Source organism: Heteronotia binoei, chromosome 20, assembly GCF_032191835.1.
Source record: "Heteronotia binoei isolate CCM8104 ecotype False Entrance Well chromosome 20, APGP_CSIRO_Hbin_v1, whole genome shotgun sequence".
NCBI classification, from domain to species: Eukaryota; Metazoa; Chordata; class Lepidosauria; order Squamata; family Gekkonidae; genus Heteronotia; species Heteronotia binoei.
Window position 1 is genome coordinate 22442947 of NC_083242.1, and position 27150 is coordinate 22470096.

Here is a 27150-nt window from a genome sequence, read left to right on the forward strand (position 1 = left end):
CCCCCCAGCAAGCTGGGTTCTCATTTTACTGACCTCGGAAGGATGGAAGGCTGAGTCAACCTTGGGCTGGCTTCCTGAATCCAGCTTCCACCGGAATCGAACTCAGGTCGTGAGCAGAGTTCAGACCACAGTACTGCAGTGCTGCTTTACCACTCTGTGCCATGGGGCTGCTGCAAGATTAAAACATGCTAAAAGTAGCAGTGGCCTTCCTTCTCAATGTAACTCACAGGTTTTTCAAGAGAAGAGAAGTATTCCGTTTGTTCCGGAGATCTTGGATTGATCTCCAGTCATGAGGAATTTGGGGGGAGGGGTGATGGTCAAAGCCTTCCCATGGGCCCCCACTGATCTCACTTCAGCTGGTGTCTATCAGTTTTACCATGCACAAACTGGGCAGGTTGGTTATCTTCATCTCTTAACTGCAGACATTTAACTTTTGTTCTGTTGCTCCCCCCCCCCCATGCATGTGTGTTTAGGCATCAGCTGGAACCAACTAAGGACCCTGTAATACTCAATGCCCTTCTGCATGTATGCAAGACGATGCACGATTCTGTAAAGTAAGTGATTTGTTCCTTATCTTTATTGAACAGAGAGTGGATTTTTCCCCCCATGGTGATGGTTGTGATCAGGCCTGAGTCCCTAAGGATGGGGGGGGGGGGGCGGGGCGGTTTCCATGTGCTGCTGTTCTTCTTCATTCTGTGTAACGTGGGTGGGGAGATATGGAAGAAAACTCTTCGCATGGGCCACTGCCTCCTTAATCGCTGCTTTGTTTCCAATGCTGGAATAAGAGGAAAGTCTGGGAAATGGCAATGACTTAACTAATGAGGAGAGACAGCAAAGAATGTTGGGGGGAGCATTGAGAGGAGCAAACAAAGTGGCAGATGCAATTGAGGGTCATGATGCCAGTTCAGTGCCTTCCCCTTCCCCCCTCCACCATGGCTTTTGTCAAAAAGGCTCAGGGGCAGGGGGGGGGGGGGTGGAGCTGCGGCTCTAGTGAACAATGCAATATTGATGTGGGTGCTTTTTTCTAGCCCAAAAGCCCTTAGATGGAAATAAATCACTGGAATTTGCCTTTTTAGAACGGTGTGGTATGTAATTCTCCTTTCTGGCCAGCTGCCTCCCTTTCCCCAACAGAGAATTGTCCCAGGAATGCTTCGTGCCCTCAGGGCTTGAAGAACCTCCAGAAGCAAAGCACGGGCACGCCTGTATTCTGTCCTCCTGTTATGGTTGGGTAGCCTCTGTCTGCTTTGCTGGATGCTGCCTGCTCCATTGGATGAGAGGCAGGTGCAATCTGATTGGTGCCCTTTGACACCAAGCGAATGTCGACAGATCGCTCATGGTTCTGAGATTTGGCCCCATTTCTGATTAATAGCAGAGTTGCATAGAGCACCCGTTAAAGCACAAAGGTGGCATGAACCATCCCCTCAAAAGTCTTGCATCCTGCACTTTCAATTTGATAGATGAAAGCATATGAATGGTCAAGCTATGTAAAAATGTGTTGGGTTTTAGATGGATTAAAGCCAATGAGGGGTTCCTTATTCTTCCTCTGTGGGCACTATGACAGAAGCCATGTTGGATCAGGCCAGCGGCCCATCCAGTCCAACACTCTGTGTCACATAAGAACATAAGAGAAGCCATGTTGGATCAGGCCAATGACCCATTCAGTCCAACACTCTGTGTCACATAAGAACATAAGAGAAGCCATGTTGGATCAGGCCTGTGGCCCATCCAGTCCAACACTCTGCGTCACATAAGAACATAAGAGAAGCCCTGTTGGATCAGGCCAGTGGCCCATCCAGTCCAACACTCTGCGTCACATAAGAACATAAGAGAAGCCATGTTGGATCAGGCCAATGGCCCATCTAGTCCAACACTCTGTGTCACATTAGAACATGAGAGAAGCCATGTTGGATCAGGCCAGTGGCCCATCCAGTTCAACACTCTGTGTCACATAAGAACATAAGAGAAGCCCTGTTGGATCAGGCCAATGACCCATTCAGTCCAACACTCTGTGTCACATAAGAGAAGCCATGTTGGATCAGGCCAGTGGCCCATCCAGTCCAACACTCTGTGTCACATAAGAGAAGCCATGTTGGATCAGGCCAATGGCCCATCCAGTCCAACACTCTGTGTCACATAAGAACATAAGAGAAGCCATGTTGGATCAGGCCAATGGCCCATCCAGTCCAACACTCTGTGTCACATAAGAACATAAGAGAAGCCATGTTGGATCAGGCCAGTGGCCCATCCAGTCCAACACTCTGTGTCATTCAGTGGCCAAAAAACCAGGTGCCATCAGGAGGCCCATGACTCCCAATTATAACCTGGGTCCAAGGGCAGGATTGCAATGTGTGTGACTGAGCCACCTTGTAGAAGCTACATAGGTTCGTGTCAGGTCATCCAGGAACCTGCTTGCACAAGGAGCAGTGTATTGAGGGCTAAGCCAGCTTTGTAAATGGTCTTGCATGTGCTGTTGGCTCATGCATTGTGCCAGCAGACAGCTCACATAAGCTATCGTTTACAGAAATGGTGGTTGGATAGTGGTGCTAGGTTTTCTTCTGGTGAAAGCAGGTTCACTTTGGACCAGTGTGCTAGGGATTGTGGGCTAAAGCCACATGGGAGGGGAGCATCAGCAAGGGAGGCAAACAGGGAAGATCGGGTGCCAAGAGTAGTAGGGTCCAGTCCATTGGTTGGTTGCATTCTGTAATTGGAACAGATTCAGAAGTAGCTAAAGGGAGGCTTCCTTTTCACAGAAACCGTTTTCGCACCCTGCTCACCTCGGAGTCACATCCCTCTTCACTGCGCAGCGTCTGCTCGGATTTCCCGCCATCTGCACCGGAGGAGCAGGAAGAGTCGTGGCTTCTGCGTCGCAAACAGAAATCGCTAAAACCCCATTTCCGTTTGCGACGCAGAAGCCGCGGCTCTTCCTGCTCCTCCAGCGCAGATGGAGGGAAATCTGAGCAGACGCTGCACAGTGAAGAGGGACGTGACTCCGAGGTGAGCAATGTGCGAAAACGGTTAGTGTCTTCTAGTTCTGATAGTTCTCTGTGGGTTATAAAGGCCCACAAAAAAACAACAGAGAATAGAAAAACAACAACAGAGAGCAGTTTTGGTGCCATGTAGTGAACAGGACGCACAGGGAGTTTGGGCTTCTGATCCGTCCCTTAACAACTTCTTGTCTGAGAGATGCTGTTTGCATCTTTTTCCCTTCTGGCAGACGTGTGAGCTGTTCCCTTGTACATCTCCCAGGCTGGGAAGATACCAGTGGTCCTTGCATCTCCTGGTTGGTTCATGGCACGACCCCATTCAGAGCCACTCTGGGAATGCAGTGAATGCAGGATTTATCCAGGTTCCAGAATCCATGCTTGGAAAATCTGTGATGCATCTGAAAGGCCAGTCCTAGGTTTCTCATTGCCTTGGCATCCTCTTTGCCCCTTCAGCCTTTCTGTCAAGTGTGATGGAGTGGAAAAGGCAAATAATACGCCATTTCCCACCAGCTCTTTATCTCCCATTTACTGCTAAAAGGAATTCTGAATTGGGAGCCTCTATTGACTACGTGGCCTATTACTGGTAACAACTTAAAATGGCAACAGTGTTTTTTTCCTATTTAGCCTCAATTTGTTATGAAGCACAGTGTGGTTCATTTAAGCAGCTGCTTCCTGGACTTATTTTCAGACCAGCAGTCATTCTTGGTAACCCAGAAGATCGCACTATAAATCTTCCAAGCCATCCATCAGTTTTGCATTATGACTGTGATGGATGGAGGAACACTAATGAGCTAATCATGGTGCGGGTCTGCATCTTTCACCCCCTCCACTTCTCTATCAAATTCGTATTGCAAAGCAATCACCCTGTTCCCATCTGGTGTCTGCGCTGGGAGAACTGCAAAATAGTACACCGGAGACCTGTGTGTCATCGTGACAGCCTTGTGCTGGATGACTTAATGGTCACGGAGCGGGGCACGTTTTCATCAAAACATGTTTGATTTATTCGAATTCCATTTGGAAACTTAATGAAATGCTTATGCTTTGTTTTGGAGCATTCCGGAATTTGTGTGGCATCATCTTTTGTTTTAGCACAGTGTCTTACAGCAAAAAAGTATGGGTTTTTGTCACGTAATCTGTTAATAATCTAACTGTTTTAATTATTGTTATTTATTATTGAATGTGTATTTTAATACTATTAGTCTATTGTTCTTGGGATTTTATGTTGTAAGCCGCCCTGAGCCTGCTTCGGTGGGGAGGGCAGGATATAAATCGAATAAAATAAATCAATAAATAAAATAATCCCATACCCAGTAATGCTTTTGTAGCTAAGACTGTCCACCAGTATAGCTATTCAGGATTATTCACTGGTCTCTTGCTGTGAGACTTTGTTCCTCCTGCCTCCTTGAGGACAAATACAAGAGGGAATAAGGAAGGTTCAATAACTATTCCCCTTGAAGGTCCACCAGGAGTTGGAACAAGCATTTTTTAAAATGCGTATTGAGCTTGGTCTGACCCCTGACCCCCTTCTAACCATCAGATTCCACATAGTAAGTACTGAGGTGGATGTGTGTGGCTGTAGGGCTTGCAATGGCTTCTTATGGGCTTCTCCTTAAATACTGACCCTGTGAAACATATTAATTCTAGCGCACTGACCCTTGAAGATGAAAAGCGCATGTTGGCCTCTTTGATAAATGGATTTTTAAGAATGGTGAGTACTGTGAACTTCATATGTAGGGGATTGTGCAAGGGAGGTTTAAGACCTAAGAGAATCGGTTATCAGTTTCCATTGCAGATTTTAGTAGGCGGTTTTGCCCTCTGTCATCTTTAAAGGGGAGTCTTTGACATTCCACAGTGGTTGGGTTTAATTAAAAATACCTGAAATGCCACACAGCAGTTCATCGTGTTGGAACATCTTTGGCTTAAATGAAAACTGATGTTTGCACAAAATGAATTGAAAGAAGTTCCAATCTTTAAAGTAAATGTAGTCCCCTATGCAAGCACCGAGTCGTTACCAACCGATGGGGGGACATCACAAGACGTTTTCTTGGCAGGCTTTTACAGAGTGGTTTGCCATTGCCTTCCCCAGTCATCTACACTGGATGAAAATGTAAAGAACACATGGAAGTGTCAATAAATAAATAAATAAACTGATAGTAAGTGATGTGAAGGATCACTAGCCAAGAACTTGAAGAGGTGCTGCTAGTCAGAGTAGACAGAGTAAACAGACTCAGTATACAGCATCTTCATGTATGTTGAGTAATGGCATTTTCTGTTGAAAAGGATTACCTGACTTGTAAACTCCGCCGTAACTCAACACCTAATCTCAGGATACTTCTAGAAGCAGTTTACATAAAATTTTCATCACATCTTAGGGTTTGGGGTAGATTCCCAGAGCATAAGTTAAATGGGGACAAAAAGATCTGGTATTTTTTCTAAGACTGCTGTGAATTGAATTGCCCGGAAAATATCAGAGCCTGCATTCACCTGCCACATTAGAGTTAGCAGCGTGCATCAGCATATAAAATGGAAAGAATGAGTAACTGGATGCCACAGTCATGTCTAGGGAATGACTTCTCTGAATCTCTTTAATCCAGGTTTCATTCAGCCGTGACTTTGAGCAGCAGCTGAGTTTTTATGTTGAAGCCCGATCAATGTTTTGCAATTTGGAACCTGTTCTTGTCCAGCTGATTCATGTAAGCATATCTCTTAATTGTAAATAAGCCTTTGATGGCAGAAGAGAGCCGAGCTGTATATTTCTTTACGGGGCAGGGTCACTTTTGCTGGACTTTTAATGGGCATTTGTACCTGCATGTCCTGCACCAGCATTCAGATTTCTTCCTGCTGTGTTAATTCTGCAGAGGTGCCAAGCAAATGGAAGTTAAAAGCGCTTTGTTTGGTGGTGAATTTCCTGAAGTGTGTGTGTGTGTGATTTTCCTCCCGTTTCCAACCTTAAATTTCCCCAGTAAAAGATTATCATGTCTTGCTTATTGTTTTCGGACTTTGAGTGAATGGCATGTATTGGCAGGAAGCTTACAGTGCCGTCCTAAGCAGCATAACCCTATTTCTAGGCCTGTTGAGTTCAATCGACCAGGAAATGCTAAGATGGCACTTTTGCATGGAGTTAAACCTGAGGATTTAGAGGCACAGATTGGATACGACATACCAGACAAAAACGTCACTTGGACAAGTTGTGAGAAAAGAGGTCACTTGTCAACAAATTATCCAACTTTAAAGAAAGTTCCACCATGTTGCTCATGTTGTAGAAAGGGGGCACCTGCAAAGCAAGTGCCCTGCACAGTTGTTGTTTTTAAATTGCTGTTTGCCTGGACACTGCTGAAGAGAGCGCATAGACAGAACTTGAGTAAACTTTTTGGAGGATGGAATCATAAGAGTTGGGACCTCCAGGGTCATCTAGTCCAACCTCCTGCACCATGCAGGAAATTCACAAGTATCTCTCCCACACACACACACACACTCCTAGTGACCCCTGCTCAATGCCCAGAAGATAGCAAAAAACCCTCTGGATCCCTGGCAAAACTGGCCTGGAGAAAAATAGCTGCCTGACCCCAAAGTGGCAATCAGCATTTCCCTGGATGTGTAAGAAGGGGCCATGAGAACTAAGCACTGATGCAGACTGTTACGGAGCATGAATGAGAGTGTTGAGTTTGAACAGTAAGCCAGCAGAGAATCTTGCAAAAGAATCTCTTAAGATTTAGTCCCCCTCATAGCAGTGAATGACAAGCAGAATGGCTTTGAGGGTGAAACCACCACAGGATTGCCTTTGATTCTGTCATGAAGGTGAACCCAAGGATGCTCACTGAAGTATGCTCGGAATTTTGTCTTGGAAGTTACAGGTACAGATGTCACTGTGGCAGAAGCTACAAAATATTACACCAATATCAGCGATACTTTTTAAACTGGCTTAACAGTGAAGTCCTGTGCAGAATTACTCCTATCAAAGGGCACTGCTTCAGCGGGCATAGATAGGATTAATTCTGCCTAGGATTGCATTGGCAGGCAAATAGATCTGTAGAGCCGGCATATGTTTAGACAGAAGTTCAGTAGATTTGCCCCCCCCCCCCCCCCCAACAAATCTTCGGTGGATTACTGAGCACATAGAATTTCTCTGGACTCTTCTGGTGTTGCCACATAGGTCTTAACATTTTAAGGTAGCATTAAGTTTTGTCTGTTCACATGGCACAAACAGGTAAAAAGAATTGAAAACCAAATAGAAAAGAAATACTGGCTTTCACATTTGTTTATATCTGGGGTGTTAATATAAACATCTTGCAAAGGACCAGTTGCAAAAACTGCACTGAGAAATGATCAGATGTCATACAGTCCTGTGGTTGTGTAAGTGCAGAAAAATGCAGTTTGCTGTTGCCCACAGAATTTTGTCTTAAGCATGTTTTTAAAAGCAGGTTTCTAGTCAAGTGTTCAAGGAAAGGAAAGGAAAGATCCCCTTGCAAGCACCAGTCGTTTCCGACTCTGGGGTGATGTTGCTTTCACAACGTTTTCACAGCGGCAGACTTTTTACGGGGTGGTTTGCCATTGCCTTCCCCAGTCATCTACACTTTCCCCCCAGCAAGCTGGGTACTCATTTCACCGACCTTGGAAGGATGGAAGGCTGAGTCAACCTCGAGCTGGCTATCTGAAAACCCAGCTTCCACCGGGGATCGAACTGAGGCAATGAGCAGAGCTTAGGACTGCACTACTGCAGCTTTAACACTCTGCGCCACGGGACTCTTCAAAAGCAGTTTTAAATATGTGTGAGAAATGACTGATAAAATGAGAGGCTCAGTAAGAGTTCCAGAAGCCAGGAAACAGGGTTTCACCATTCTATGCAGTGCAGTTTCTCTCTTGTTCAACAGAAATGCAATAAAATACACTAAGATGCAAATTTCTATAATTCATAGAGGTTATGCAAAATCTCGTGAAATTTGTGATAGTGTGCCATGCGCACAGAGGTCTGATCGTTCAGAACAGTTCCTGTGATTTCTTTGAGGCTCATCCAGCAATTGAACTGTAGGAGACTGACGATTAAATGGGAGCCTTTGGATGTAAACCAGTTTAGTCCCAGTAATGGCTGTTTGTTGAAAAGCTCCTTCAGTTGGTTGAGCTTTTCCTGGTCCCATTGGTAACATCATCTTTCCAACAGAGTGTGAACCAGCTGGCCATGGAAACAAGAAAAGTGATGAAAGGAAATCATTCCAGAAAGACGGCAGCATTTGTCAGGGTAGGTGTGGAAACGGAATGATTCCCTTGTCCTTAATTCCCTCTGTGTTAATGATATTAGAATTGCAGCATATAACATGTGCAAATGTGGGCAATTCTTGCTTCCCCTTGCTCTCTTCCTTCCATGATAGGGAAAGCCAACCAGTCAGGGTTCTTGCATCTTTAACAGCTCTGTAGTAGGAGGATTTGGACAGATACAGAAGAAGACGAAGATGATTTTGGATTTATATCCCGCCCTATACTCTGAATCTCAGAGTCTCAGAGCGGTCACAATCTCCTCTACCTTCCCCCTCCCACAACAAACACCCTGCGAGGTAGGTGGGGCTGAGAGTGCTTTCACAGCAGCTGCCCTTTCAAAGACAACCTCTGCCAGAGCTATGGCTGACCCAAGGCCATCTCAGCAGGTGCAAGTGGAGGAGTGGAGAATCAAACCCGGTTCTCCCAGATAAGAGTTGCACTTAACTACTACACCAAACTGGCTCTCAAGGTGGAAGTATTGCAGTTGCTGATTATTATTGCCTCCTCCATCCGTCTTTGTCAGTTTGGTTGAGGCCCTCAAATGGGTCACCCAACCTGACTTGAGGCCTTCAATTGGGTCACAGCCAGCATTCTGCTGCTGGCTCTGTTTTTAGAGGAGTCAGGAAAGGAGAGAAAAGACCTAAAGGTTGTTAGAGGAGGAAGAACTGCAGAGAAAGAGAAAACACAAGAGGCAGAGTTGCAAGAACAATAATACATAGGGTGAAGAATTCAGTGGGAGTGATGTTGCAGGCATGTGTTATACCAGGTCTGGAAAGGTGCAGGACTAGGGATGGGCACAAACTGAGAAAGCTGAGGGCCCTTTAAATGCTTTCCTTTCACTCACTGAAGTGAGTGCACGAAAAGCATTTAAAGAGACCTACAAACCGAACTGCTACAAAAGACATGGTGTCTAACAAACAGCGTGATTGCCCAAATCACAGTTTGTGAATCAACGAACCAGCCCAGTTTGCCACATACAAGTTGGTTCATGCTCATTTGTATACAGGACCACTGATAGCCAGAGTCTGAAAGAGCCCAGCTCATCCCAGTAACCTTAAAAATGTTACATTTCTCGTTCATTGAAGAAGTAGTCTCTTAAAACATCCTGTCTTTATTTCCATAGGCTTGTGTTGCTTTCTGTTTCATTACGATTCCATCTTTGACAAGCATTTTTGGTCGTCTTAATCTGTACCTGCTCTCAGGGCAAGTTGCTCTGGCAAACCAGTGCCTTTCACAAGGTAAGCCTTTGATTTTGCAGTTGCTTTGTGTGCTTAGAAACATTTGCAGGGACAGTATTTTTGCTGGCTGGATAACCAAAGGCAGTAGCTTTCCAAGATCCTAGTCTTCTGTAGGAAGATCTGGGGATGGAGGTTGAATCATTGCTCACTTGGGCTCTTTTGGCCTCTGTAGAGGAAGAGAAAAGGGAACTTTGATGGGAACATCCTGTCTGGGGGGCAAGGCCTGGGTAGTGTTTGTAATCATGACGATCCAAGAGATGTGCTAATTTGACTTGGAGAGCTATTGAACTGATGATTAAATATGATGTTCAGAGGCAGCATTTCACTTGGAGACAAGATGCAAAATGATCAGAGTGTACAAGGATGTGATACATTTAAAATTCCAGTGTTACTTTTGACTAATCTTAAGGTTAATGCCAGTGGGCTAATTTTCCTTGCTTAATTAGGCCATTTTGTTCCTTCAGAATGAAATCCCTTTCTGCTTTTGATTTTTAAAGACCATCTTGACTTCTGCCTGTTTCTTTCATCAAAATAGTCCAAATCTGCTTTCTCAGCCATTCCTTAATCTGCTTCTTTTCAGTGTAAAAAGTTCTAGTCTGCTGTTCCAAAAACTCAGGGCAGCCTGCCAGAACAATCAACCCAGCTTGCAAACAAGCAATCCAGTTCGCCAATCAGTAATTAACAAGAAACAAATAAAAACCCAGAAAACATCAGCCTGCTAATACAACCATCAGAGTGTCCAACTTTTAGCCCAGTGCTTTCTCAGTTAATACTGATTTGTAAGCTTTTTTTCATATTTCAAAGATTTTATTAAATAATAAAAGCATGTGCAGAATAAATGGAAACACATAAATAACATACAGGACCTGTGAAACTCATGCAAAAATAAGACATTGCTTGGTGAGAAGTCAATGGTCTAAAAACGATCAAAAGGTTTATAATAGTACTATTTTCCATAAAGACTTCAGTATATAATTGGCAGGAAAGTGGAACAGCTAAACGTATTGTCTTTAGTGACTAGATAGAAAATTAATTTTAAAAACCAGCCTCCTGTGCCATCCAAAGCCCCCCGCCCCAAAAAAGCAACATTGAAAGGAAAATAAAAGAAACGGAAAAGTCGAGGGAGGGGTCCCATGAACCCCTGAAGCTGTCTTAGACTGAATCAGACCGCTGGTCCATCAAGGTCTGCAGTACTCAGCCCTGCACTAGCTCTCTGGGGTCTGTGGTAGAGATTTTTCACATCACTTGCTGCCAGATCGTTTAACTTGCAGATGCTGGGGATTGAACCTGGGACCCTCTGCATGCCAAGCTGATGCTCCACCTCTGAGCCATAGCCCTTCCTTTCTCACCGTATCTAGGATTTTCTACAAGGTGGGGCTAGTACAGAGGAAGGCTGTTGAGTGAGGAGTGGTCAAAGGAGCCAGTTGTAACGAGGGTGCAGCCCATAAGGAGTTGTTGAACTGATCACATGAGTTCATACTGGGCTCATGTGCTGATAAGGAAGAGGTATCTGGCACTGTGGCTCTTGTATGAAGACGGTGGCTGGTGGTGCTTGGACATACAACACGACTTCAGCGGTGACAGTGAAATCTGCTATCCGTAGACTGAAGGAGTTAAAAGACCAGTAGAAAACTCTTTATCTCCTAATGCATTACATTCTTCCTCCAGTTTCTCGGCCCATTATGTCTTTGTCAATTAAAGGTGGTTGTGAATCTGGAAAAAAAAAAGAAAAAAAAAAGGAAGAGGTGATTTCCATATGCCCAAAAGCATGCAGCTGCCTTGGCTTTTTGAAACAAGCCCCCCCCCCCCCCCCAGCCCTGCTGCCAACCCTGGATGAGAAGAGCAGTTTTTAATAGCACATATTATCAAATTATGGATCCATGGTGTGTGTATAAATGACAGGGCTTGCAGGGGTTGTCCTGGGGAAGATGGTAATTAGGTGCTTGATGTGGCACTCCTGTGGCTTCAAAGCCAGACTGCCCAGGTTATAACAGAACGTAATTTGTACATGTACCAATCTCCGGAACGTCAGCTGATGAAATGGAGCTTTGTGCTCTGTCAGATGGAGGGCAATACCTCTGCAACTGCGTGGCCTCCCATGCACAACTTGCTCCCTGGGAGCCATCTTGATCTACGGGGCCATCCTCAGTGGAGCCACGACCTTCTGAGTCTGTTCAGTGGATTTAGAAGAACTGTGTGTTCAGGCTGTGTTATTGGTGGGGGCACACTTGTTTATCACAGGAGCTCTGTGGCGCAGAATGATAAAGCTTGCAGTACTGCAGTCCTAATCTCTACTCATGACTTGAGTTCGATCCCAGTGGAAGCTGGGTTCAGGTAGCTGGCTCAAGGTTGACTCAGCCTTCTATCTATGAGTCCCCAGCTTGCTGAGGGGAAAGTGTAGATGACTGGGGAAGGCAATGGCAAACTACGCTGTAAAAAGTCTGCCATGAAAACGTCCTGGTGCCTTGTTTATTACACATTATTATGGTTATTGTCAGAAGCCTCCTTATGTGCGGATTGCAGAGAATGGGATATAAATATTTTAAATAAACTAATCACACTAGACATTAAACATTAAATGGCAATTAAACATTTTAATTATTGAAAAGGAAATTATAAAAGTTGCCTTGAAATGTTAATACTTGCATGGAAACACCCTGATTAAAGCATCTATTCCAGTATTGTAGGAACTGGCTCCGGTTTTCATAAAAGGTCTTACTCTTATGAACTTTTTCCCCCTCTCTTGCCTAGGAATGTGCATGCTTCATTATTTAGCATGTGTGAGAGCTGGGAACCATTGTTTTGTGCTGGATTGGTGGGGAAATGAAAGAGTTTAGGATGAGCTGTGCATATGCTGTGTGGAATTGGGTTTTTTTAGTGTATGTGTGTGTGTGTTAGGAGAGGGACGGTGGCTCAGTGGAAGAGCATCTGCTTGGTAAGCAGAAGGTCCCAGGTTCAATCCCCAGCATCTCCAACTAAAAAGGGTCCAGGCAAAAAGGCGTGAAAAACCTCAGCTTGAGACCCTGGAGAGCCGCTGCCAGTCTGAGTAGACAATACTGACTTTGATGGACCCAGGGTCTGATTCAGTAGAAGGCAGCTTCATGTGTTCATATGTGTGTGTGTGCGCGCACTTGGACGTCTTGGTAACCTCTGGTGACTGACCCCTACTGAGAGCTTGGAGGGGATTCAGAGAGGTGACTGAATAGAGCCTGCCCCTGCCTCCTGGCTCTGGTGTTCCAAGAAGGTCTCCCTCCCAAGTACTTGCCAGGTTCCAAGATCTGATGAGATCAGGCTTGCCTGGGCTATCCAGGTAAGGACTGTCGTGTGGGATTCTTAATGTTTCATTTACAGTGTTTGTGCTTGTTCTTAGAGTTGGGCTTGTTTAGTTAGTCATCTGTCTCCCAAAGGTGACAGCTACAATAATGCCCACACGTATAAGTTTCATTGAACTTGTGGGAATAGTTTCTTAGTGGTGCAGAGTGGTAAAGCTGCAGTCCTGCAGTCCAAGCTCTCTGCTCACGACCTGAGTTCGATCCCGGTGGAAGCTGGGTTTTCAGGTAGCCAGCTTGAGGTTGACTCAACCTTCTATCCTTCCAAGATTGGTAAAATAAGTACCCAGCTTGCTGGGGGGAAAGTGCAGATGATTAGGGAAGGCAATGGCAAACCACCCCATAAAAAGTCTGCCATGAAAACATCGTGATGCGACGTCACCCCAGAGTCAGAAAAGACTGGTGCTTGCACAGGGGACTACCTTGACCTTTTTAAACATATATAGCATCTGATTCCTTGTGCCCATATATCTTTCTGCCCAGATGAGTAGGCTGAGGTTGTTTGTGATTTCTCTTAAGTTCATTTTTTTTAGCCCACTGTTCCTCTAAGGAGCTCAGATGAGGGGAAAGATTATTCCCTTTTTCTTCTTCATTTTATCCTCTTGTGATCTCAGGGAAGATGTAACTGGCCCAAGGTCATCCAACAAGTGCCATAGCCAATGGGGAGTTTGATCTCAGATCCTAGTCTTAACGTTCTGCCTAATGTTCTCTGCATTATACTGGCTTAGCACTGGCGATCCCTATGCATGAGGTTGCCAACTGGCCCATCAAGGCTACTAAAGCTACCAAACCCATACCCAGCTTGAGATATCTAGTACAGGGGTGGCCAACGGTAGCTCTCCAGATGTTTTTTTGCCTACAACTCCCATCAGCCCCATCCATTGGCCATGCTTGCTAGGGCTGATGGGAGTTGTAGGCAAAAAACATCTGGAGAGCTACCATTGGCCACCCCTGATCTAGTAGATATGAAAGAAGCGATTTGAATTGGCCATTGTCTTTTTTCAACAAAGAGAATGCTAACGGGACCATTTCTTGAACTTCATGCTGCGGACTGAGAGCTATTTCTAGTGCTACAGTTTTTAAAGATGTGAAAGGGCTGCCTTGTCGGGATGAGCCATCCTTTGTTTGGTGCCAGGTTGATGTACTGGATACGTGAGCCGACTCTAATCTGGGAGAAGCAGGTTTGATTCCCCACTCCTCCACTTGCAGCCAGCTGGGCGTGGGTCAGCCACCATTCTTGCAGATCTGTTCTCTCAAGAGCAGTTTCTGTCAGAGCTCTCTCAGCCCCATCTGCTTCACAAGGTGTCTGTTGTGGGGAGAGGCAGGGAAAGAGATTGTAAGCCGCTCTGAGATTCCAAGGGAAGGGCACAGTATAAATCTAATAAGAACATAAGAGAAGCCATGTTGGATCAGGCCAATGGCCCATCCAGTCCAACACTCTGTGTCACACAGAGGCCAAATATATATATATATATATATATATATATATATACACACACACACACACACACACACTGTGTGTATATATAATATACATATATATTATATATATTATATATATGTGTGTATATATTATATATACACACATATATAATATATATACACACACACTGTGGCTAATAGCCACTGATGGACCTCTGCTCCATATTTTTATCTAATCCCCTCTTGAAGCTGGCTATGCCTGTATATGCTACCACCTCCTGTGGCAGTGAATTCCACATGTTAATCACCCTTTGGGTGAAGAAGTACCTCCTTTTATCCGTTCTAAACCGAATGCTCAGCAATTTGATTGAGTGCCCACGAGTTCTTGTATTGTGAGAAAGGGAGAAAAGAACTTCTTTCTCTGCTTTCTCCACCCCATGCATAATCTTGTAAACCTCTATCATGTCACCCTGCAGTCGACGTTTCTCCAAGCTAAACAGCCCCAAGCGTTTTAACCTTTCTTCATGTTGGAAAGCGAGTTCCTTTGTTGGAATGAGCCAGTTTGCGTTTTGGCTCACAAACTGCACATTGAACCAGAACTGGGCTAGACGAATGATTGGTTTGATCCTATTCAAGATAGCGTCATACCTAATGATCTGGTAGCTCATGGATTGCTTGAGAGCCAGTTGGGTAGCCTGGAGAGCCTTCATATTTTCTGTGATTTTGGGATGCGAAAGAGACTTTGGAGACGAATGCTTTACCGTAAGCAACAACCCGGATAGTCCCATCTTTAAACCACTTTTTGGGGAGTTAGTCCTAACAGGGATTTTTGTATCCTGCAATACATGGCCTGGTCCTTTGTGGTTTGGATGGTTCCAGGCATGTGCAAGGGAAAGGGGCTTAAAGCCTTGTCCCTTTCAGGGGCACGATGGGTGTTGTCAGCATTGTACGTTCACTGGCAAGTTCCAGCGGAACATGGAAACAAGCTGACCTAGGAAGCTGACGAAGGCTTTTTATTGCAAGGCTGCTGGTTTATTTCTTTGTTTAGACGTGATGCAGCACGTATCATCAGGGCAGAGGGATTTAGAGTGGAACTGACTCTCCCGTCCAAGTGCATTCTTAAAACAATGGAGCTGCTAAGTCAGTATGATACATTTTGTGTTTATTTGGCTTGTTTACAGACCAGCCAGGCAGAGAGAGACCCCAGCATGAAGTCATTTTTGGTTCCTGCACTGTGATTAACTCCCTACGTTTTTTTTTACTCCACCCAGATAATTACAGCATGTGTAGATGCATTCCAAGTTTTAACCTATGTCCTCACTGACGGATGCGTGAATGGATAAAAGTAACCTTTTTAAAAGAAAAAATTGGTTTGTTATCAAGTAGGTTAAAAAGAGCCTGCTACAAAAACACTTCCCTCACCCCTGAATGTTAAATATTTGTGTGAAATAGAAATATGGGTTGCCAGTGGTTCTGTAAAAAATAAATTGTGGCCAAAGGTACAGTTTTACTGAAGCAAGATGCCAAATTAGAGGGGCAGATTTCAAATATCCCTGTTTCTTCTCAGGAGTTTTTCTCTTTCCATTCATAAATATCTCCCTGCGCACACCCCCAGTGACACTTGGGTGTGGAGCAGGGGTCACTGTGTGTGTGTAGGGGGAGGTATTTGTAAATTTCCTGCATTGTGCAAGAGGGTTGGACTAGATAAGAACATAAGAGAAGCCATGTTGGATCAGGCCAATGGCCCATCCAGTCCAACACTCTGTGTCACACAGTGGCCCAAAAAATTATATCTATATATATATATCTGTCTGTCTGTGTGTGTGTGTATACATATATATACACGCTGTGGCTAATAGCCACTGATGGACCTCTGTTCCATATTTTTATCTAACCCCCTCTTGAATTTGGCCATGCTTGTAGCCGCCACCACGTCCTGTGGCAGTGAATTCCACATGTTAATCACCTTTTGGGTGAAGATAACCCTTCCAACTCTATGATTCTATTATTTGCACTGCCATCTCTTTCCACCTTCAGTGTTATACACATGTAGGATACTCTTGAGTACCCTCCCTTTACTCAGTTGCAGTGCATTATGGGTTATGCAGTTCTCTGCTAAGTACCAAATACATGACCAAATGAGACTGATGAATACCTATGTTTCTAGATAACCCTTGTAATGTCCCTTTAGCAAACTTTGATATCAAGTAAAAAGGGCTGTGCTTATATTACAAATTGCACTAGTGCAAAAAAACAAAAAAGTGGGTATAGGTAGAAGATACCCCTTCAAAAGGAGCCCCATGGGGCAGAGTTGTCAGCTGCAGTATTGCAGTCCAAGCTCTGCTCACAACCTGAGTTTGATCCCAGCGGAAGCTTAAGGTTGACTCAGCCTTCCATCCTTCTGAAATCGGTAAAATGAGTATCCAGCTTGCTGGGGGGGGGGGGAGTGTAGATGTCTGGGGAAGGCAATGGCAAACCACCCCGTAAAAAGTCTGCCATGAAAACATCGAGATGTGATGTCACTCTCAGAGTCAGAAGCGACTGGTGCTTGCACAGGGGACTATCTTTACTTTTACCCCTTCAAAGCTGGGACACACATTTAGCATGACCATATTGTTTTTAAAAAGTGTGTGTAAAGAGATAGTGTTGGAAACATATGCAAGCTGTGGGAAGGCTTAATATGTAGCCTGCCATGCTTAATTGAATTACTTTGTGAGATTCCTCAGAGTACTGCTGTCAATAAAGAATGATAAATCCTCATTAGGCATGCTTCCACTCCTGGGTAATGTGCTGGATCAAACTGGAAACTCTGTTGGCAAAATGTACAGAGTGCTTGTTAATTCTCTGTTTCGTACAGCATTGGCTTGAGCATGAGACGGTGAAACAGCATAGGGTTTTCTCTGACATTTTGGGCTTCCCGAAGCTGTTAAAAGTCCTTGGTTTGCTTGAAGCATAATTGATGACATGCCGAGAACTGTCCAACTAATTTGGGCTTTTGTGTATGACTAACTTCACCAAGGGACGGATAAAAATGGAAAATGCACATCGGGGTGGGACTTGTATTGTTTAAGTTTGCTGACCAAAGCCGCATTCAGAGTTCAGAAGTACACGGTGCTGTAGCTGATCTAATATTTCTGTAACCTCCCCCCCCCCCCACCACCGTCTGAAAGCAAGGCTGGTTTTTTTCCGCCTCCTGTGACTATAAAGTACATTTTCAGATTCATACAGAAACGAGGAATGAAGGAAGCTGACACTGTTTTGAATAATTTTTACTTCTTTTTGTTGAATGCTTCACATCAGTGGGGAGGAGGGATTAGAAGAAAATGCAGCCACCTGTCTTTTTCCACTGGAACGATGAGCATGTCTAAAAGCGTGTGTGTTTCTCCAAGGGGTCGGAACATGAGGATAAGAAGGAAGGGGCCCAGAGGAAATCTTGCTTGTGAAAGGTACTTCACTATAGGGTCGAATGATCATTTTCTTTCCCACCTGAACGTGAGGTCAGGGCACAGTGTAGGAACTAGGGTTGCCAAGTCTAACTCAGAAAATTCTTGGGGACTTTGCGGGTGGAGCCAGGAGACGTTCCCATTCCCTAAAATAAATAAAAATACAGCAGTGCACTTCCCTTGAATACAGTCTTCATTTCCTTGTTCCCCCAGCAGCTGGCTCCACTTCCTCTCTCCCTCTCTCTCTCACACAGCAGCCAAAATAAACACAGTTTGGAAGCACACACTTTGTGGTCTCACTGGGGCAATTTACTCACCATAGGAGTTGTTGAATGCTGTATACTCAGCCAAGTTCTTCAGACTAACGCAGGGAAACCAGAGGTTCTACTTTACTATTTACTATTGTTCTGTGCAAATGACTTCTGGAGGGACTGTAAAACAAAGAGAGGAACAGGGCTGTTTCTCTTTCCTACAACAGCCATGTTGTTCTGCAGGCTCACCCCGCCCCCATTCAGTCGGGCTTGAGATTTAAAGGCACACACATCTTTCTAAAGCAAATTGTTCCCAAGCATCTTCTTAAGCCTTCCCAAGTGGAAAGGCACATGGAGGCTGTTTGGGGCAGGAAAGAGCATGCAAAACCAGGAGGTCCCCCACTGGGACCTAGGGATTGGCAAACCTAGTAGAAGCACATTTTATATATGTAAAAAATTGTTTGTCAACTGTGAGTGACAAACTTTAAAATGCTAAACTATGCATTACCTTGGCATTTCCTCCAGTGTAGTCTGAAACAATAAATATGTGGGGGGGGGGGGGGAGAGGATCTTGAATTGTATTGGGGCTTCAGTGCAGGGGAAGGAAAGGGCTTAACTTTCCCCCAGTGCCATTTCCCAAATTGAGATGCGCCCGCTACACAACTGCCAATAGTCAGTGGGCAAAGAGAAGGGTGCCTATTTGTTTTGTCTCCGCTGGTGCTGATGGTTTCCACCAGACCTGTGGCTCTGAGGGAAATGGCCTCCTCTCCTTCCAGAGTGCCTGATCAAACTTGTCCTCTCTCCCTTTGCAGCTTCCTTTTAAGGATGAACTATACATCAGGGGGATCCAATAGAGGATGCCCAATGCAGCACAGAGTTTGGCTCTAAGACAATAATGAAGGCATTTCAGTATAGGTAATACACAATAACATAGCATGGATGTCAAACTCATTTGTTATGAGGGCCGGATCTGACATAAAGAAGACCTTGCAGGCCAGGCCGTGTGTGTCATAAAATGTAATGCCAGGTAGTGGAGATATAAACTTTATAAATGACACAAACGCAATTAAAGATTTTTTAAAAAATTTAAAATATGCTTAAAAGATTAGCACTCTTGCTTGCAATATTTTGTTTATTTAACAGTCTCTGATAACTGACACCTCTTTCTCTGCATTGTTGCCTCAAAATCTGGAGACAATGTCTGAGCTGTAGCAGACTTGAGTATGCTTTTCAGGTGTTGTTCAGGTGTGTGTGGGGGTGTAAGTTGCAAGCCTACTGATATTCATTGCAAAAATCTCATGGTCAGTGCTTTGAGCCTAAGACATGAAATAGCTGGGCATTGTGAGCTTTTGTAGATAAGTTACTTCATTTGCTGGTTGGCTGATGGAGAAAATAGAGGCTTTGCTCTGTAGCTCTTGTGTGATTGAACAAGCCTGGCAAAACAAGCTGTGATGCAGAAGGAAGCAAGAGAGAGAAGGAAGCAGGTGACAGTGAGGTGCTCCTGGGCCTGATAAGAGCCCTCTGGGGGCTGGATCCAGCCCTCAGGCCACACATTTGACAACCCTGGCTTAGAGGAACAATGGAACAATGGGACCTTTATAACCACCCTTAAATTGATTCTAAAAGGTATGTCTTGCATCTCCCCGGATGTTTTATTGGCACCTTTCTTCTGCGAGTGCATTGTAGGATCCCAGTCTTTACAAGAGGGACTTAACCAAGCTAAAGTCTTCAGAAACCCCTGTGCTGTCATAATTCACAAGGCAACTGTCAAAACCTGATTATATCTTCTCCCCTCTACTGCAACTAGCTAGACCCTCTAAGAACAGGCCATTATTTTTTTTCTCTTTTGTGAAGGTCACACCCGCTATAAAGGATATAATGGAGGTCCGCAGAAGGATTTATAGCCTAGTAGTCAACCAGAATGAAGAAAGAGCTGCTGTGGAGGAGGAAGTTTAGTGAAGCATAAACTAGGCTGCATATGGTATAGAGCGCAAGCTATTAATTGGAGTCTAGGAAAGCTTCAGCAGCAATTTATTGCAGTGCATATTTTCCCCACCTCCCCTTGCTAGCCTTTGGAGAGAGAGAGTGTGCATTTCAAATTTAACCTGCTGTATTTCATGTGTGAGTAATAGTGGTGTGTGTGTGTGAGAAAGAGAGAGAGAGAGAGAGGGCTGAAAAGATGTCCCATGGGGCCATAACAGGTCTGTTGAGGCTTCCCAGTTGTCACGTGTCTTCTGCCTCATTCCCTTCCCCACTTAGATCATCTTTGTTCCCATCCTATTATCTGCTGCTTCCAATATGTTTCTTTACGATTATTCTGTCAGAATGACTTGCCATGCCAAAGTAAGGTACCCTGATGTTGCTTCCTAGCTCTAGTATTCAGTACCCTCCAGAATCAAAACTGCTTTCAAGACCTTTCCTTCTGTCCACACACAGCCTTTCGGACATGAATGCATAACACTGCCCTGTTCCGAATCTTGGTCCATGAGGGTCAGTCTTGTCTACTCAGACTGGCAGTGGCTCTCCAAGGATCTTTGGCAGAGGTACGTCACCTGATCCTTTTAGCTGGAGATGCCAGGTATTGAGCCTGGGACCTTCTGCATTCCAGGCAAATGTTCTGTCACTGAACTACATCCTGTCTCCTCCCCTATTATAGTCCCAGTGGAAAAGATAAGTGGTTGCATTCTCTTCCCTGTCCTGAGTCTGTCCTGGACCAAATCTTTGTGGGTTGCAGCTCAGCTGGTGTGTGTGGACCCTGTTACCAACTGCTGAGAGAGGACACCTCCCTTTTTGTTTTGGAGCCACAATGCAGTAGAAAGCATCCTGGCCTGTTGCCCACCTAGGCAGTCACCCCCCCCCACCGCCCCCACCTTTGCCAGGCACTCCCTAGGTGGCCTCAGATAAGACTCTGCTGTAGGGTAGTAATAATATTTGACTGCTTCACAGGGCTTTTGCAATAATGGCTGAGAGAAACATTCAGCACTTCAGAGGGTTCAAAGCGTTTGTCATTAGCATTATAATTATTAACATTATGCTTCATCTTGTAATTCTATTAGAAAGAAGACGTCAGCTGGTTTTGTTTTAAGTTGTTGGAAATGTTCACTGAATCTGGTTTTCAATTTGAAGAGCTGCTTGTTTTCCTCAGACTATCATAGCTTTCTGAAGAAGGCCTGCACATAACTTGGGGATATAAATAGATTCTTTTAGCTCACAAGATGTCCACTGTCTGCCCTTTCCCCTGTTGGCATAGCCACCCGCTTCTCAGCATCCTCTCTCTTTCCTGGCCTCTTTGACCTCTGTTGTTGTTCTGGATGCTTTACAAAGGTCAGGTAGATTGTTAGAAGATTTCCTAGACTGTATTTTCCCATACTCTCTGACATTTCACAGATGGAAATAGACACACGCTTGTAATCCACTCCTCTAACGCTTTGCAAGGTGCACTCTTACATGCCATTGAAAGCTCTTCTCTACAGCATTTATTTTATTATTCAGTATCCTGCCCCTTGCAGATACAAAAGCCAAATAGGTGATTGTTCTTTTGGCTAAAGATCTACTAGAGAAATGTAATTATCCTTCAGTGTGCTACCAGCTGTCCAAAAAATGTCTCAGTAGCCATGGTGTATGAAGTGTCTGGCTGTATGCTGCATTGACATTACTGTCCATACATCTGCCCACATGTGCACTAGAAAGGAGATATCCATCCAGAGAGATCTGACATCTACTAGAGCAGGGTTTCCCAACCTGTTGGTCGGGACCCAAAAGTGACTTACAGAGCTTCTGAAAGTGGGTTGTGGGCCAGACTTCCTAATATCCACCTGTGCGTAGGAGTGTGCAAGAAAAAAAGAAAGATATTTTTCAGGTTCAGATATTTCCCAATATTCCTGAATCCCAATACCGGTATGGTACTCGAACTTGGTAAATATGTGGAATCGCTGACTTTTTCTGCTCCATTATGCCCTATTGGGGGCCACTGAAGAAGAAGAGGTTGGATTTATACCCCGCCCTTCACTTGGAGTCTCAGAGTGGTTTATAATCTCCTTTCCCTCTCCCTCCCCACAACAGACACCCTGGGAGGTAGATGGGGCTGAGAGAGCTCTTGGAGAATTGCTCTTGAGAGGAACAGCTCTGAGAGAACTGTGAGTGAACCAAGGTCACTCAACAGGTGCATGTGAAGGAGTGGGGAATCAAACCCGGTTCTCCCAGATTAGAGTCTGCACACTTAATTACTGCACGAAGATGGCTCTCTTATAGTCAGTGGTCCCCATAGACTACAATGGAGAATCGCTCTGGGAGTATCTGGGGCTCTTGGAGGGCTGCTTTTTGAGGAAGAGGCACCAGATCTGCAGCATAGCTGCTGGTGCCTCTCCTCACACCACCCCCAAGTTTCAAAAAGACCAAGGGGTCCAGTTCTGTGGGCCCCAGAAGAAGGTGCCTTCATCGTTTCTTCTCCAAGCTGCACCACTCCATGGCAAGTGGTCCCTTTCAATGCCTTCTCCAAGCTGAGACTGAGAGTTCATTTTAACTGCAGCTATCTGGTGGTCCCAAAAAATCCTGAATATTTGCGGGATTTTTCACAGCTCTGTTTATACCAAGCACACACCTCTGCCTGTGCCCTTTCCATTGCTGTCTCTTGTATTTTGGAAATCAAGATCTTACCCTGGAAACAGTATGTTTTATAGCTAGTTATGTCAAAGGGACCTTTGTCAGAAGCTTATACCCAAAAACCTTGTTGGTCTCTGACAGCCAGTTCGGTGTAGTGGTTAAGTGCATGGACTCTTATCTGGGAGAACCGGGTTTGATTTCCCACTCCTCCACTTGCACCTGCTGGCATGGCCTTGGGTCAGCCATAGCTCTGGCAGAGGTTGTCCTTGAAAGGGCAGCTGCTGGGAGAGCCCTCTCCAGCCCCACCCACCTCACAGGGTGTCTGTTGTGGGGGAGGAAGGGAAAGGAGATTGTGAGCCGCTCTGAGGCTCTGTCCTTGAAAGGGCAGCTGCTGTGAGAGCCCTCTCAGCCCCACCCACCTCACAGGGTGTCTGTTGTGGGGGAGGAAGGTAAAGGAGATTGTGAGCCACTCTGAGATTCTGTCCTTGAAATGGCAGCTGCTGTGAGAGCCCTCTCCAGCCTCACCCACCTCACACGGTGTCTGTTGTGGGGGAGGAAGGTAAAGGAGATTGTAGGCCGTTCTGAGACTCTGTCCTTGAAAGGGCAGCTGCTGTGAGAGCCCTCTCGGCCCCACCCACCTCACAGGGTGGCTGTTGTGGGGGAGGAAGGTAAAGGAGATTGTAGGCCACTCTGAGACTCTGTCCTTGATAGGGCAGCTGCTGTGAGAGCCCTCTTCAGCCCCACCCATCTCACAGGGTGTCTGTTGTGGGGAAGGAAGGTAAAGGAGATTGTAGGCCGCTCTGAGACTCTGTCCTTGAAAAGGCAGCTGCTGTGAGAGCCCTCTTCAGCCCCACCCACCTCACAGGGTGTCTGTTGTGGGGGAGGAAGATAAAGGCGATTGTGAGCCGCTCTGAGACTCCGAGTGGAGGGCAGAATATAAATCCAATGTCGTCCTCGTCTTCTTCTTCTGGTCTCAAATCTTAACTGCTTCTGCTCACCAACCCAGCTACCCTCTGAAAGTACCCTCGGTGCTATACATTTTTTCTCCACTAGTTCACATTTTTTCTCCACTTAGTTGACATATTTTCTCCACTGCACATACAAGTTGAGCAAGTAAAACATGTGCTGATGGTTACTAGAATGAGGTTCTTAGACTCTTAGAGGGACCAGGGGGTGGGGTTAGAAGGTATGATGGAGACGGGGGAGCGGGGTCAAAGGCCAGACTGTAGCCTCTGCATATAAAGGCTGTATCTGTTGGAATGCCACTTTGCTTAGGGTTCGTAGCTGTGCCCCAGGTGTGATGCTTGTTAGTTTCTCAAAAACATCTGGATTAGCCACTGTAAAAATGGAATGGTGAACTAGAGGTGTGCCAAGGTCATAGTTTGCCTAAAGTGCCAAAAGAAGCCTTGAGTCAGCCTTGAACGGGTCACCATACCAAGTAAATTTGGACTTTGTGGGTCACCAGACCGAAAAGGCTGGGAACTGCTGTTCCAGGGGTCTTGGCTAAGTCCTGAAGGATTTCGATGTGAGCAACTCATAGGAACAAAGCTGCAAGAAGGCATCCCCAAAGGGCAGTGGGTCTTCAGGAGCAGGGTCCAGGGGAAGGATGTCTTTCCAGGGGCAGGGGGAGCATACGGTCCCCTGGCTTGGAGACTCCACACGTTGGACCAGCTATGCAGATGACCAAAATTCTGAGAGTCTTGTTTAGCCACAGTGAGGACTGGGATTTCAGTCGCATCAGTTAGCACACTTCTGATTTGAAAACGTAGCTGTTCACCACAAGCCTTTTAAAACAGGGTAGGTTACAAGTTGGTGATGAAGTCTGGATTTAAAGGAAAAGTTTAGGATGGTTGTTCTGAAGTACTTTTAAGATCCGGGGAGGGAGTCCTCGCGTAGATTATTGTCCCTGATTGTAGTGCTCTGCAATGTGAGTTGAAGCAAGGTAACTGCAGAAGTTGTTATAATGTGAATATTCTAGGATAAATATCCACACTTTTTTTTTTTTGCCTTAGGACCCCTTGGGAGAAATGAGATCACTGCTTTCTGTAAAGCCTGCTGTGCAAATTAGCACATCCTTAACAAAAGGCACAAATCCCTTCCATGTTAGAAATAGATGTGCCTGTTAAAAAGGAAGCCGATTTCCTGAACAGCCTACCAGTGTCAAGGACTTTGTAAGACTCTTGTATTCATAAGACCAGAAATGAAAACTCTTTTGGAAAGGGAAGGTCCTCTTCATGCACAAACAAAAGGCATTCAGGTTTAAAAACAATGGGCTTGTCCTTCTGTGAGCTTTCGGGAGCTGCAAGATGACGTGAAGCTTTGAAGAAGAGTGAACATAGTTTAGTAGCTGCTATCCTGTGTGTGTTGTGAGTCTGAGAATCTGCCTTGCCTTCTTCTTCCATCTTCAGTATGGGTCAGCTCCTGGGTCTCAGATAGTGGGGTGGCGAAACTGTGGCTCAGGAGCCACACATGGCTCTTTCACACATATTGTGTGTCTCTTGAAGCCCCCACCCCCCATAGCCAGTTTAGAGAAGGCATTTGTCTTGTTAAATCACTTCTGCAAGCCAGCCAGCAGCTTGGAGAATGCATTTAAAGTTAGTTGCTATCTTTCCATGTCTCCCTCCCTCCTCCCTACCCCCAACTATTTCCCTCCCGTCCTTCCTTTTTTCCCTGTCTTGTGGCTCTCAAACATCGGACATTCTTGTCTTGTGGCTCTTATGTTAAGCAAGTTTGGCTACCTCTGTATTTGTGTATCCCGGACCTCAGTTTTGCATGGATGAAACTGATGAGAACTGTCTGGGCTTTTACCCCTATTGCTTTAATCGTTCAGCCTGTTCTGGCCTTCCGTCCACATGCCAAGATTTGGCAGCAGAGCCGTGTTGCATTTTGGACCTTATAATAACAGCAGGGGAGTGTCTGGAGAGCCAGTTTGGTGCAGTGGTTAAGTGTGCAGACTCTTATCTGGGAGAACTGGGTTTGATTCCCCACTCCTCCACTTGCACCTGCTGGCATGGCCTTGGGTCAGCCATAGCTCTGGCAGAGGTTGTCCTTGAAAGGGCAGCTGCTGTGAGAGCTCTCTCAGCCTCACCCACCTCACAGGGTGTCTGTTGTGGGGGAAGAAGGTAAAGGAGATTGTGAGCCGCTCTGAGAGTCTTCGGAGTGGAGCGTGGGATATAAATCCAATATCTTCTTCTTCTTCTGTATGCCCCCTGTGATCTGGTGGGCTGAAAGTTGTGGAGCCTTTGCTCTAAGGTACAAGGAGAAGGTACAGAGATGTTGATGAACCTGGGTTTCTCTGGTTGACTCTGTGGCGGCTGCTCTTTTTTTTACAGCGGATGCCTTTTTCAAAGCTGCCATAAGCCTCGTTCCTGAGGTGCCAAAGATGATCAACATAGATGGGAAGATGCGACCCTCGGAAGCATTCCTCCTGGAATTCCTCTGTAATTTCTTTTCCACTTTGCTAGTCATTCCGGTAAGTAGCCAGCATTTTCATCCTCTTCTGGGCTGAAATCTTGAAGCCTTTTGCAAGTTCATCTCACCTTCGAAGGGCAGGGGAAGTAGCTAGCTTGCACCTGGATTTGTACTGCAGGTGGGGACTTGCATGCTTCTCTGAATATAGGACAATCATATCTGGGAGGGAGGTGGACATTTCACACCTCTCCGTCAGTGTTCCCTCTAAGTTGCAGAGTTTTGTGAGCAAAAATTCTACTTTCTGAGCTACTGGCATTACAGTTGTGAGCTACTTCATAAATTATTGTGCTCTGGGATCATCCTTCTTGAGCAAAGACAAAAATGTGTGAGTTGAAGGTTAAAAATCTGTGAGCTAGCTCACGCTAACTCAGCTTAGAGGGAACTCTGCTCTCGTGACATGCTGGTTTCCTAGGTGTAAGAAAGCCTTACATGAAGGAGGAGTCTGTTGCATGCAGGCCTCAGATTCAGCAGGAACTCACAGGAGCACAACTTCTGAACCTTTCTGAGGGTTCCCCCTCGTCCTCCCCACCTTGTCCATTGAATAGTAGGTGCAGCTGCATAACCATCCCTGGATGAGCTCCACCACCTATTTTTCTACAAAGCGACCCCTGGTTGCATGTGCCTCTTTTTTTCCATTTCGAGCGCAGTCGGTGTCATGCAGGGAGTTGAGCTGCAAACACTGAGCGGTTGGTGGACCCAGAGTCAGAGTCCCTGCTCTGCTTGCTGGTTGCCCTTGAGCCAGTCACTTTCTCTCAGCCTGACCTACCTTGCAGGGTTGATGTGGGGATGAAACAGAGGAGGGGAAGAAGATAATATAAACAGTTCTGGATCCCTAGCAGACAAAAAAAAAGATACAGGACCAAGGAAGGACATCTTGAGGCTAGCACAGACAGCAGGCAAACCTCCATTGAGCTTTTATGGTCTAGTGACTGTGCCCAGGCTGAGGGATGAGAGGAACATGAAAGGGTAATGCTAGAGCTCAGAGCCCTTGAGCAGCCTCTAATTATATGCCCTTGATTCTCAAGCACACGCACGCACGGGGTTTGGGCGACTTTGATTGGTTGATACATCAGTGCAGGTAGAGAAGTTCAGCCTTCTGAGTATCAACTTCCAAACTGCTAGTTTTGTTATCAGTGCACTGGGGTAGGTATTTGTGG

At 45.5% G+C, this 27150-nt stretch overlaps 2 protein-coding genes across 3 annotated transcripts in view; both read left to right on the top strand.

Annotated features, from left to right (window-relative positions):
* MARF1 (meiosis regulator and mRNA stability factor 1) overlaps positions 1 to 21185 on the top strand; it is a 539974-nt gene extending 518789 nt beyond the window's left edge. The window contains exon 25 of the mRNA XM_060260926.1: positions 21118 to 21185. Coding sequence (XP_060116909.1) covers positions 21118 to 21170 — 53 coding nt within the window. The 3' untranslated portion in view covers positions 21171 to 21185. The remainder of the gene's footprint in view (positions 1 to 21117) is intronic.
* Positions 1 to 27150, top strand: part of VPS35L (VPS35 endosomal protein sorting factor like) — a 132955-nt gene that overhangs the window by 87364 nt on the left and 18441 nt on the right. For both annotated transcript variants that reach the window (XM_060260928.1, XM_060260927.1), the window contains exons 22-27: positions 474 to 554; positions 4629 to 4692; positions 5579 to 5677; positions 8143 to 8220; positions 9361 to 9475; positions 25855 to 25994. In XM_060260928.1, the coding sequence (XP_060116911.1) occupies positions 474 to 554; positions 4629 to 4692; positions 5579 to 5677; positions 8143 to 8220; positions 9361 to 9475; positions 25855 to 25994 (577 nt within the window). The remainder of the gene's footprint in view (positions 1 to 473; positions 555 to 4628; positions 4693 to 5578; positions 5678 to 8142; positions 8221 to 9360; positions 9476 to 25854; positions 25995 to 27150) is intronic.